Raw genomic sequence first — 14,131 nt, 5'->3', positions numbered from 1 at the left:
GGTTTTAAAATGAGAATGTATGAAACCAGAAGAAAGAGAGTAGCTGACCTTACTCCCAAGGCTTCACTTCCTTTCCATGCACTAACAAGTGCCAAGGGGCCAGATTCTGCTCTCTGTTTCGGTAGAGTTAATGCAGAGTCACTACACTGACTCCAGTGGAGTCTATCCACATCGACAGCAGTGTAGCTGAAAGCAGAATTATGCTGACTGCAAGAAACAGGAACATACCTTTAAATTTAGAGGGAAGCTGATGACAGCAAGGTACCACTAGCTGAAAGGTAACAGGTTAGGGGCAGACTTTAAAGGATATAGCTGCCAATTCTGTTACCAACATAAGGATTTTCATGTAGATTCCAACTCAAGTGGGATTTCTGGGAAAGGGGGAAACAAAGTGTGTTGTCCTATGAGGGCAGGAAAAAGATTATCTTCGTTAAAGGAAAGGTTGGAGCTGTTTTCTCACCCACAGTGGACGTAGCCCACCTGGGAGGGAGTTGATTCCCCAACGGACTAAACAGAGCGAAACTGGGGAAGAAGAGAAATGAAAAGGCTATTTCAACAGGGGAGATTGCTCTTTGGATGATTCTGGATGAAGTCGTGTGTGCTTTACATTTCTTTGAGCAGGGTATAGGTGTCTGTGTTTCTGTAGTTGAAGAACTCCTACGGTTTACAGTCAAACATTCTCCCGGGTGTTTGACCTTTCTCCATGTATGAGATACTTTACTTATCAGCCCTGCTTGGGCCAGCTTGTTAGAAGAGAACCTACAAAGTGAAAGAACAGACTGTTCTATGCCAAAGCAATCTTGGTTTTCTTGCTTTCAGATTGAATAGATGAGTGTGACATACAAGTAACTTTCTTCTTTTTGCCTCAGGGCACATAACTGCTCTGAGGCCTTATCTACCCACAAGCTACAGAAGAGCCATTTGTGTGGGGAGACTAGTACAACATGCCAACGTGTAAGTTAGAAAGTTAGCGTTTGTTTTTTTGCACACAGTATTTCCTTGTCCACAGATATCCACAAGCCACCCAGAAAAATGGTATTTTCTAAAGCTCCTTTCTGGGAAGCAAAGCTAGTCAAACATTTGTCTCGGTGCCCCATGAAGAGTTCCCCTGCAAACATAATTTAAATGGCCTTGACTATGAGGCCAGGGACTGAAAGCTGGTTGAAGGACCATAAATAAATGCCAGAGTAATGAGTTGTGAGGAAGACGTCCACTTTAGAGCCTTGCAACCAGTCCCAAATCCACCAGGACTTGACTACAAGTGTGAGGTTTGGGTCATGTCAGGTATGACACCAATCTGACCTTCTTGTGCTCAGTCAGGTTGGGCAGGCTCTGCTCAGCTCCACTAGCCCAAGGGCTTAGCATAGCAGCAGCGACATGCCCCATTCCTGCCAGCAGGTGCTGCCTCCCTGCTCTGCGTTTGCTGTGGAGAGCTTGTGCCAACAAGTCACAGCCCCTCTCCTGTGCCATACACAGCACAACGCGGGAGCAGGCAGACATGGGTTACATAGCCCCCTCCACTCACTGTACAGGCAGGCAGTGACTGGCAACAGATCCCAAGTATGAGGCCAAATCCTTATGAAAAAGCAGCATGGCAGCACTTACACAGGTTCAGTGAGAAATGGCCAGTTCCAGGTGAGTTGGGTCTGAAAATGACACTATCTACGCGGGCTCAGTTAGGGTTCAGTGGGCTTTAAAAGAACCTCTAGTTCAGTGTTATGTTGGTCTTATTTAATATTTCTGTTAATGATCTGGAATGAAGGGCGTGCAGGGGTAATTTGTTGGCTACTTTTGCAAAGGATGCTAACCTGGGATGTGTTGCAAACACCAGCAAGAACAGAGAGATTATATAAAGGGGCTTAGGAAGGTTAGAAACGTAGGTAGAAAATGAAGTAAGATTCAGCCAAGAAAAATCCAGGATGTTACATCTGGGGCAAAAGAATGTAAAACAGGGCAATGGAGAGTAAATGTTTAGAAACCAGGAATGCCATAAGGGGAAGAAAGATATTATGTAACTCAGAATAATGGGATGAAACTGAGGAAAAGAAAATAAACCCTGTAATAATTCCAGTAATAATTCAGTTAGGTTGTGGAACAGCATTCTCAAGTAAAAGTGCCATTGTGGTATTCAGTGATCACTTAGTGATTAAGGGCTTGTAAAAGATTTTCTTTATTCTGTATCTGGTTCCCACTGGCTGTGCATAAAAACAAAAACTGCACAACCTGGTGCCCAGACTCACTCATTCTCCCTCAGAAACTCAGCTCTTGAAGGCACAGTCTCCAATGTCGTACATTGTTTCTGTCAGGTAAACTAGATTGAATAAAGTGATTTAGAATGTACTAGAAAGAACAGCTTTGTATTCAGGTTATGGCCAAGCTATTAAACATCTACTAGGCTGTAATATTTACAATTATTCTCTAAAGTCGATGACAAAACTACTATTGGCTTCCCTGGGACCAGACTCACTCTGTCATTGAATCGCATGTGATGGCTAAAAACATGCGTGATTTCCCCAAGTGCATATATGAAAAACACAAGGTCAGGAAGCAGCGCATTGCAGTGATGTAAACACTGAAATTGAGGTATTTTGGACCCATCCTGAAGAATGCTTAGGGCACCTAAAACTCCCAGGCGATGTTTACACTACAGATAAACTTGAAGCAGCTGCAGTTGACCTTCCAGGGTTCAAATTAGCAGGTCTAGGGAAGACACACTAGTTTGGACTGAGAGGGCACTCCTGTCGATGCCAGTGGTCCTGCTTCTACAAGGAGTAAGGGAAGCCAAAGGGAGTGTGTGCTCCCTTTGACTTCCCAGTGTGAGCAGAGCCAAAATTCAAGGTAAGATACTTTGACTTAAGCTACGCAACTATCGCAGCTGAAGTTGCATATCTTAATTTGAACTTATCCCCTAGTGTAGACCAAGGGCCACTGAATTCCAAGGGATTTAAATCAGATCTGATCATTTTAAACAATTTCAAATTACAATTTGCTACTCACCATCTGGTCTTTGAAATATTTAAGTTCATTCCTATACAATGTAAACCACCTCATTTTCCAATTCTGAGAAATTAAAAAAAGCAAATGGGTTTTTTGAAAATTTTAAAACAAAGTAAAAAAAAAAACAGCAGCGAAAATCAAACAACCTTTTCCTTCAAACCATTTTGGTTCTTAACTATAAGAGGCTCTATATAAATACTCAGAAGTGCACTTTCCTTTAACAGGAAGTATCCTATACTAAATTAGACTGACATCCAAAAAATAACATGGCTATTTTATATATAATATAAAATAGGAATTAGATACACTAAAGTGAAAACCTTGACCACCATGCTAGGCGTAGACTTGATTATCACATTAATTACTATACACTTTCTGCCTACAAATCACAAAGTTCTTTACAAAGAATAAGTTTTATCACCATTTTACAGATGGGAAAATGGAGTTCAACGACATTAGATGGCTTGCCCTTGACCCCTGGCCTGAAAAGGCATTGTTTCTGCCTCTCAGATCAAAGCTACTGGGAAAGCTCAGAGCTTGAGACTTCAAGTCACGGGTTCCCTTGTACTGATAGACCTTAGGGTCCAGATTGGCATAGCCTGCTATTGTGAGGTCCTCTGTACAGCCTCAGTTGTGTCAGCTGAGGGCTGAGGTCATGAGATGCAGAGGATCAAACTGACAGAAAGATTTAAAAAACAATGAAATATGTATATAGTGCAGCACTTAATATCAAACCAATGAAATGGACCTTTGAGCAACTGTCTGACAAAGAAATCAAGGACATAAGAAAGTCATCTTGGGCCAAACTAATGGTCCAATTAGCTCAGTATCCTGTCTCTGATGGTGGCTAGTACCAGATGCTTCAGCAGGAATGATCAGAACAGGAAAATGTATCAAGCAATTCATTCCTTGTCACACAATTCAAGCTTCTAGCAGTCACTGATTTAGGGACACCCAAAGCATGGAGTTCCATCCTGGCTATGGACTTAGCCTCCATGAAAGTGTCTAATTCTTTTTTAAACCCATTTATAGTTTTGGCCTTCGTAGCATCCTTTGGCAGCGACTTCCAAAGGTTGATGGTATTGTGTGAAGAAGTACTTCCTTTTCTTTTAAAACTGTGGCCTATTAATTTAATTGTGACTCCCTGGTATGTGTGTTTTGTGAAGATGTAGATAACACTTCCTTATTCATTTTCTTCACTCCATTCCTAATTTTACCGCACACTATCATACCTCCCCTCAATCATCTCTTTTTAATCTCTCCTTATACAGAAACTGTTCCTCACCCCTAGTTGCCCTTCACTGTACTTTTTCCAGTTCTAACATATCTTTTTTGAGCTGGTATATCCAGAATGGCATGCAGTGTTCAAAGTGGCTTTGTATAGTGACATTATATTGTCAGGGTTTTTTTTATCTATTTCTTTCCTAATCATTCCTAACATTCTGTTAGCTTTTTTGACTGCCACGGTACATTGTGCAGATTTTTCAGAGAACTAGCCACAATGAAACCAATATCACTTTCTTGAGCAATAATAGCTAATTTTGATTTTATCATTTTGTATGTATAGTCAGGATTATGTTTTGCAATGTGCATTACTTTTCACTTATCAACACTGAATTTAATCTACCGTTTTCTTGACCACACATCCAGGTTTGTGAGATCCCACTGGAACTCTTCAGAGTTTGCTTTGGACTTAACTACCCTGAGTAATTTTGTATCATCTGCAAACTTTCACATCTCACTGTTTACCCTCTTTTTTGTGATCATTCATGGATATGTTGAACAGCACTGGTCTCAGTACGGATTCTTGATGTACCCTTCTCCAATGTGAAAACAGACTGTTTACTCCTAGCCTTAGTTTCCTATCTTTTAATCAGTTACTCATCCACGAGAGGACTTTCACTCTTATCCCATGACTAGTTAGTTTGCTTAAGAGCCTTTGGTGAGGGACCATGTCAAAGACTTTCTGAAAGTCCAAGTACATTATATCTACTGGCTCACCCTTATCCATATGTTTGTGGACTTATCTCCTCCCCTCAAAGAAATATAATAGATTGGCGAGGCATGATTTTTCTTTACAAAGGTCATGTCGACTCTTCCACCAACATACTGTGTTCATCTATGAGTCTTAATTCTGTTCTTTACTATCATTTCAACCAATTTGCCTGGCACTGAAGTCAGGCTTATTGGCCTATAACTGCCAGGATGGCTTAATTTTAAAAACAAATACTGTCAATCATCAGATGCAGACTCTGAGTTATGCAATAGGTTACATGCCACTATTAGTGGATCTGCAATTTCATATTTGAGTTCCTTCAGAATTCCTGGATGAATACCATCTTGTCTGGAGACTTAGGACTGCTTAATTTATCAATTTGTTTGAAAACCACCTCTATTTACACTCCTCTCTGGGATAGGCATGTTAAATATCGGTTAATTGAATAATTGAGTAACTTCATGAATTCTTATTGGTTACTCAACTAGTGTATAGTACGCAGGGGCGGGGCCAGCAGCCACTGTACTCCAGCTTCACTCCCTAGAAGACCCTGCCACTCTGTGCTGCTGCCTCAGTATCAGAGACAGCAGCTTGGGGTACCAGGTGAGAGCTGGTCTGCAATGGGACCCAGTTTAAAAACTAGCTCCCCTTGTGGATTGGCTGCCTGTCACTCTGTGCTGCTGCCAGTGATAGTGGCAGTGGCACGGGGTGGCAGCAGCCCCTGTCTAGGGAATGGACTGAGCATCCAAATCCGGCATGAGCTGGAACTGAACTGGGCTGCCTGCCCACCTGGCTCCTAATATGCTTTAAATATAGAGCTGTAGCGGGGGTAGGTCCCAGACCCGATGCAAGCCAGGACTGAGCCGGGCTGCTAGCCAGCCTGCTAAAAAATTGCTGGCAAGTGTGGGGGAGGGAAATGCATGTAATCTATAGCATTAACCTATAAGCTTTTGCTTATCAGTTAATCCGTTAATCGACTACACTTTTACATCCCTTCTCTGGGATAGTTCTTCAGATTTGTTGTCTAACAAGAATGGCTCAAGTGTAGGAATCTCCCACATATCCTGTGCAGTGAAAATTGAAGCAAAACTTATTTTAGCTCTCCACACTGACCTTATTTTTCTTGAGTTCTCCATTAGCACCTCAGTTGCCCAGTGTCTCCATCGTTTGTTAGCAGACATCCTGCTCCTGATAGTTATCATTAGTTTTTGTATCATTTGCTAGCTGCTTTTCATATTTTTTTTTGGCCTGCCTAATTATACTTTTAGTCTTCATTTGCCAGAGTTTGTTTCTATTTTTCTCCATAATGATTTATTTCTTATTTCACTATAGAGGATATTTAACCAGAGAAAGTTTATCTTACCTTTACTATTTTGCCTTGTTTTACTAAGTATCCTTCTTTTGTACCAAGCTGCAAAAAACCAAGAAAATGGATCAAAATAAAAGGCTGAGGTGTTTTTATATTTTGTTCCTTTTTTATTATGAGCAAAACAAAATCGAACAATAGTTCACTCTCCTACAGATAGCTCCCACAACCACTCTTCTTATCTTTATGCATGTGTAATTTCTATGCTGTCCCCATGGTGTAGGCCAAATTCCCCCCCAAAGTCGTTCTACTGACTTCAAAGGAGTGAATTCTCTCTTACACAAGGGTTCAAATTGTCCTTTTGTGAGTGTGTGCAGGTCAGCGTCTATTCATAGTCTATAATGACCTAAATGCAGTAAATATAGACAGCAATTAACCATTTACCTAGCTGCCACATAGCATAGTACTTAAGTACTGTAATAGATCTCACCAGCTAAAAGGATTATGCATGTAGAAAACTGTTCTGGAAACATTAAAAAAGCCCAAAGAACTGGGACACATTTGCTTTGGTTAAGTAATCGCTATGTGTCACCAAAGCCCGGCCAACTAAAGATGAGTAAAATATGAACAGAACATGTGTAACACAAAAGAATACACTAGGGAATTTTTGATTTGGTTAGGCAAAAACGTCTGTTTAACTACAGTTTGAATGTTGGGTGCAAAATTTTGGCTATGATTTTCAAAAGTGACTAAACTTCTGAGGTTCACTCCTTGAAACTTCATGAAGGGCCTGACTTTTCATCATCTTTTTTGAGACATGTGGAAATCATTGAATCATAAAAGTTCAGGACTTGAAGGTCATCTAGTCCAGAGCCCTGCACTCAAGGCAGGACTACAGAACTAAGTGTTGCCTGATTTAGAAGGTTAATATTATTAATTTAGATAGTATGGGTTATGGACTTGCCAATTTTGGTGATTAGAATATAATTAGGTTTTTGTTCCAGAACTAGGCAACACAGAATATGCAAAGGACCTTTGGGGGGTATGACAGGACACTTATACTTAGACAAATAACAATTGGAATATGGAATAGTAATTAAATAGTAATTAAATGCCAAACTTAAATTAGGATTACAAGTGCAGTACTATTATTTTAAAGATGTCTATGCTATTGCATTTTATAAAACAGTTGAATATACTTGTGATTTTATTGGCTATAACCATTTTTTTAAAGGGCAGATCATCAGTGCATGCTAGTCTAGAGCTTGCTTTGCTGGATGTGTTACACTCAGACTTAATAACAGAAGAGTGACTTACCGAAGGAGCGCTCGGGACAAGATCATTTTCAGTTTTTCCTGTCTGCATTGCAGTGTGAACCCGGACAGACTCATAAATGGAAGGTTCTTCCACTTTCCGGGGATATGGATATTTCAGCACAATTAGGGTGCCTGAATAAAAGACAGCACTAGTGAGTGACCTGGCAAAGTCGATAATACAAATGATTGTCCCAGTTGTCTGTGTGTCTGATTTTAAAACGTATTAGCCTTTTAAAGCTAAGAAAGCACAGGAATCATGAACAGTATCCCATAGAGCAGGGGCGGCCAACCCACGGTTCTTCAAAGGAAAAATTGCAGCTCCCGCATCCATAGCTCGGCTCCTTCACCCACGACTGTTCTGCATTCCCCTGCTCTGACCGTCTTTTTTGTCTGGTCAGGTCACCGCTTGGGTCACATGCGGCTCTTAAAGGGGCAGCTATTTTTTTTCTCGACAACTTCCTTCTCTCGGCTCTTTGTGCTGCATCCACCACTATTTTGGCTCATTGTCTCTAACGGGTTGGCCACCCCTGCCATAGCGTTCTGGAGCACTCCTGTGTTCACAGGTTCCTACGAGAATAGCGTTCACCACACCCAGGTCAGAGGACAGTCAGATTTTAACATATCATAAATGACATTTAAATTATTGACAAAATAAGGCACATAATTTCCAAAGTACACAGCCTAAGTAGCTGAACTGTACATAAAGTTTTCCACGTGGGACAAGAATCCTTCCCCACCAACTGTAGAGTGGCTATGGACAGTGATTAATAGATCTGTATAGTGGCAGTTCTACCTGACTAAAGTGAATTCTTCTTACCCTTGACTCTGCCCTGCCCTGCTCCCAAGCTCTGTTCCAATGTGCATGTAAGTCAGGATCTCCTTTCTGGGCTACCCAAATCCTGCATTTCCTCCCCACATCGTGGAACTGAATTGGTTCTGCTATATCTGAAATCCTCTGCTCCCTTGTGTGCTCCCAACTGCATCTCCTCTCTTCTGTTCCTTCAACCAGTTGCTAAAGTTCTGTCTATGCTGTAGAGCTGATGCTGACATAGCTATGCTGATATAGTCGTACCAGCATAGGCCCCTAGTGTAGATGCAGAATCCACCAACAGAAGGAAGAGTTCTGCTGGTATAGGAATACCACCTCCCTTTTTCCATTAGCATAGCTGGGTCTATGCTGGTGTTTTTGTCAGCACAGCTATTATGCTAGGTGTGGGGGTTTCACACCCCTAAGTAATATAGCTAAGCTGGTGTAAGTTTTAAACACAGACCAGGCCTACATTTTTAAATTTGTTTTCATGCAGATAGTCACATAAACCTCCTCCCTACTGTGATGTGAGCAGAAAAGCCAAGAAGGCAGACCAGAGAACTTTTACACCTGTACGACACAAGAAATGTTTTCTTTGTTCCCTTGAGTGCTCTAGTTAATATTAGGATAACTGAAGTAGATACACTACATACGGTATTGTGGTTCTCAAACACCTACTCTGTATTTTACAATTGGAAACCATTTCTTGTCTCATACAATTCTTTGCCATGGATAACAACCTTCTCATTACAAGTGATGGAACTATATAGCACACCTAGTATCCTGAAGTTTTCATAGTTGCATTTAAATACACTGTGCCTTTTTTAAGCATCCAAACTCAAAGTATTGGATATAAGGAACCCAAGTGTAAGTCTAGTGTAAAGATGGAGAAGTGTTCGCTTCAGTCTTTTGTGCACAATAAGACGGGGCAGAATGGTGTAATAGATAGGACCCCTGATCAGACACCAGGAGACTGTAATTATCTGCCTTGCTCTGCCACTGACTGTGTGACATTGGGCAAATCACTTCATCTCACTGGGCTTTCATTTTTCCATCTGCAAAATGGAAATAATAAAGCTGACCCGTTTTTTATAACTGATCTTGGCTGAAAAGTGCTTTCGACTGCAAATGCTTATCAGAGCAGATTAACAAATTCTATTTTATAAAACTTCCTCAGTAAATACACTCTTGGCTGCAGAATATATGAATGAGGTATTCCCTAAAAGGCAGAATTGTTATTGTTTTTAAATGCTCATTTTCCATTTTGTGAAAGAGAAACAGACCTAAAAATGACCTTTTTGAGGCCTTCCCTCTGTTTAGCATATGTTAAAATAGCTGTTATTTCATTTCCATTGTTGAATCTTGACTGGCCATGTTCTCATGATCTTGTGAGCTCACAAGCTAAGCAACATTAAGTCTGATAAGGACTTGGATTGGAGATCCACCCTGAACACTCAGGCTGCATCTAGACTGGCAAGCTTTTCCGCAAAAGCAACTGCTTTTGCACAAAAACTTGCCAGCTCTCTACATTGGCCGCTTGATTATGCGCAAAAGCACTGACGTTCTACTGTCCAAAATCAGTGCTTCTTGCGCAAATGCTTTGACGTTCCCGTACGGGCAAAAGCCCTTCCGGAAATGTTTTTGCACAAGAGGGCCAGCGTAGACAGCTAAAAACTGTTTTGCGCAAAAAAGCCCCAATGGCGATCGGGGCTTTCTTGCACAAAACCGCGTCTAGATTGGCACAGACGCTTTTCCGCAAAAAGTGCTTTTGCGGAAAAGCGTCCGTGCCAATCTAGATGCTTTTTTCCGAAAATGCTTTTAACGGAAATCTTTTCAGTTAAAAGCATTTGCAGAAAATCATGCCAGTCTAGAAGTAGCCCCAGAGTGCTGCAGGTACTGATGTCAGCTGAACCAGTTATAGTATAGGGCACTAAGGGAAACATCTGCTGCCTAAGGCCCCAAAACTCCAGATACATAAGGACTGGAGAGTCAGGGGTCACTCGATGCTTAACATGCTTGGAAAAAATCTATTTTATTTTGTGTCCAATTCCAGCAGACTGGGCATAAAACAAGAGCATTGCAGCATCCTGGTCAGATTATCTAGGAAGCTCAGCAAAGTAAAAGTACAATCCCCAATACACAAGATCCCATCTGTAGTAAGTTGAGGGTCAGTAACATGGAGTCAGCAGGCCTAAATAGAAGCCTGTAACGTGAAAACAGCAACAGGCCTGCAATCTAGTGATCAAGACTTTGGTTCAGTAACAGGAGCCAAGAAAGAGGCCCCATTGATAACTGTGCGATTGTGTAAGTTAGGTTGAGCATGGAAGGACACAGGGAGGCACTGGGTACAGACTGTAAGCCAAAGGGGAGTAATGGAACATCTTAATAAGAAATGTCTTGGTACAAAAACTCCCTAAAAACTAATGCACATACCGACCTAGGTTCAGGACCAGGTCGGAACTGACAGCATGAAGGATAGTAAGTAAGCCCCCCTTCCGTAAGGTGAGGGGTGGTAACTAGGCAACAGAGGGTGGTAACCTGGTACGTATAGAAATGATGTAAGTTGTTTGTACCTGTCTATAAAAGGACACCGCAGAGGGTGCTCTCTGGCCAACCTTGGGGGGGGGGGGGGCGCACTAGGCGCCTGAACGGCAGGTGTCATTGCCTAAACTTACAGAATGCACAGTAGCTTAACTTTGACTAACTGCTGTTAATATCTGATATATGGCAATAGACCTGCCCGGTGTTGGTACCTTGTCAACGCGGGCCATAGTGCCCAGTGGTGTAACATTGTACTGATCTCTGTTACCAACTGGTAGAGCTTCGCATTTGACAATAAACCTGCTCGATTGATTTCAAACCTTGCCTGCATCTGTTGTTTCCGGGGCCTCTCAGAGATCTCTTGTGTTGACCCAAGTGCATGGGGTCTAACACTCTAGATAAAGGGAGTACCGATTGTTACGCACGCAGCCGAAAGTTTATCAACGGAGTAGAGGTCCTGTCAGGAGCGCGCCAGGACGACCCTGACCAGACGACGCTGACACTGACAGTCCAGACTTCCGAAGGTACCGAGGTATGAGAACACCGAGGTACGACACCATCTACACTAGAAAACAGTTAGATAGGACCTATATAGGCAAATCCTTCTAACATAACAGCATATTATACTGGCAACAGTTATACCTGTTCCCAAGCAAAACTAGCTGCACCAGAAACAGCACTTTCTTTGTAAGTATAACTGTATCTGTTTTGGTGGTACAAACTTTGTGTAAAAAACACAATGCGTAACAATGCTGAAATGATAATGTTTATAAGAATAGAACTAGCCCAATTTTATACACTGAAATTAGTCCTATTTAAATCTATAGGTTTGCTTGGGATATCAAGCTAAACATATAATTAATTTTTTTTCAGGATCTAGGCAAAAGAGAGTCACTATAAGTGATACTATGACAGCCCTGAGCAGTTGTGATCAGCTGAAGGGGTTTAAGTTTGTAGGTGTGATGTTAAAGAAGAGGTTTGTTAAGCCTATTGTCTTGGCCATATTCTGACTCAGCTACAGTCTGTCCACCTGTAAAATGCTTGAGAAGAAAGTAAAACAAACAGGAAAGCAATGGTGAAACAAAAGTAAATTCATATATTTATTATTCAAATTTAACAGAATAGAAGAACATAAATATCTATAACGTAAACAATCTGACTTCACTGGTATCTCATCCTAAGAACCCTAATCTTTTGGATGTTAATAACTTAACTTGTCTTAGAATTAGTCTTTATTAATTAAACTGAACTGCCTTCTCTTAGCATATCTGGTTATACCTGTCTTTCTCCACACTTGGTTCATTTATTTTATATGGTCCATTCCCGGAATGGTAGTAGCCAACCCTTTAAAACCAAAGGAAAGAACCAGCTGCACGCCCTAGGGCCCCATTGTGGCTATAAGTAGTTAACCACAGCTGGTTGTATCTCTCTGCCTTCCAGCTGGTAAGTATTTGACTTTTTTAGGTTTTTCTTGGCTTTTTCCCTTCCTTTTCAGAAAGATAAATTCCTTTCAGGGTGGCTTTCAAATCACATTCCTAGCTTCTCACAGCTCACATAATTCATTAAAGCCTTTACCAAGTAGCTAACCTGGTTGCTAATAAGGTTAGATGTATCTCAGATAGAACTTGTCACCTTTCCTCAAAATAATGAAAAAACTAAGAAACATCAGGTCTGCTAGTGATAGATCAGCTGTGCCTCTATTTTATGTGCTTACTCCAGTAGGATTATAGGAATATAGGAATAATACCTCAGGACTGTACTGTACCTTTGGTAATCAGAAAAGGAGCTTCCATTTTCTCTAAATGTAAGACAATAATGATACACTTTGATTTTTATCTATGTCCCAAAGCATCTCATAGAAGTGAATAAGCATTATTATACCCATTGTACAGATAGAGAAATTGAAATCAATATAAAGTTGAATCAATAATAAAGTCAGGAATAAAAACCATATTCCTTGAATTCCAGTTTGGTAATTTAGCCAGTGGGTCTCACTGCCGTAATAAAACAAGAACATGTTATTCTGTTGGTGATCAGTTTGTCCTGGGATAGCACCATGACTTGGTTAAAATGTCATAACATTGAACTTCATTTTTAGGGTAGAAAAACCACCTTTTTGACACAACTTATTAATATTCTTGCTTACTACATCACTGCTTGGTTAAAGGATGTTTTATACAAGTGTGTTACCCACATGTCATTCAGACTAACCTTCATGGATCTATGACTAAACAACAGAGAGCTTGTTTGCAGCACAACACTAGCAAAGGAGATCTCTAAAATTAGATTAGTGCTTCAAATCCAACCTTCCTCACTACCCACATGCATTTTCTAATACTAGAAAGCTCACAAGCCTAGTTTAAAAAGAGATCAAAGAGACAAAATAAACTTTCAAAATGACTGTAAATAATGTATGGAATTCTGCAGATTAGTTATTTTGCAAGAGGGAATGGGGAAAAGAAGTGTATTTAAAGTAAATAGCTGACATCTGATCACAGATTCAGGGAAGCATGCAAATGTGATATGCTTAACTTGAGCTATGTGGTGTAGGTCAAGGGTCATAGTCAGTTTAATTTTCCCTAGCTCCATGGAAGATTGCTTTTGCATTTAATAAGGACAGAACCAAGAGGGCTCTATTTGCAATTACTCAAAATAAGACTACAGAACTGAACAGAATGCATTAAGCTCCATAGACAATTATACTCTTGCTGCAGAACTGCACATACTGATTTAAACATTCTGTCAAAATATTATTTTCTATTATGTTCTGTAGGATTTTTCCATAATGAATACTTTATGTAGAGTAGTTCAGAAAATATAAAAGTAGTAGAAATGTCCAGTTTAATCTATAGCAAGACATTTTTGTGGTGTGTGGTTTTAGTTTTGGGGGTGGGTGGTTGGTATATATTTCTGCTTTCCAATGAATAGGAATAGCCTGAAAGGTGAAGGAACAGGAAAATACCAGTTTATCACTGTATTCTTGGAAGTTGAAACTGATTAAAGCCAAATCTGGTTTTCATGCTATGTAATGACTCAAAGTTTACACATGGTTTTCAAAAAACAGCAGCTGAGAATTGATAAAGAAGGCAAACAAATAGACTGTCAGTTTGGCAAGAAGAAAGAAATATGATAGTGTATAGCTTCTGCCCTTGTTACTGAAGTGGGCT

General features: G+C 40.6%; 1 protein-coding gene across 2 annotated transcripts in view; it reads right to left on the bottom strand.

Annotated features, from left to right (window-relative positions):
• The window catches only part of DAPP1 (dual adaptor of phosphotyrosine and 3-phosphoinositides 1), a 57,210-nt gene that overhangs the window by 9,090 nt on the left and 33,989 nt on the right, over positions 1-14,131 (bottom strand). For both annotated transcript variants that reach the window (XM_075929654.1, XM_006133781.4), the window contains exons 4-6: positions 7,617-7,747; positions 6,357-6,404; positions 2,998-3,060 (exon numbers count right to left, since the gene is read on the bottom strand). In XM_075929654.1, the coding sequence (XP_075785769.1) occupies positions 2,998-3,060; positions 6,357-6,404; positions 7,617-7,747 (242 nt within the window). The remainder of the gene's footprint in view (positions 1-2,997; positions 3,061-6,356; positions 6,405-7,616; positions 7,748-14,131) is intronic.

This window comes from Pelodiscus sinensis, chromosome 5 (genome assembly GCF_049634645.1).
Source record: "Pelodiscus sinensis isolate JC-2024 chromosome 5, ASM4963464v1, whole genome shotgun sequence".
NCBI lineage: Eukaryota > Metazoa > Chordata > Testudines > Trionychidae > Pelodiscus > Pelodiscus sinensis.
The sequence above is the reverse complement of the archived record's forward strand: the minus strand, read 5'-3'. Positions and strand labels throughout refer to the sequence as shown.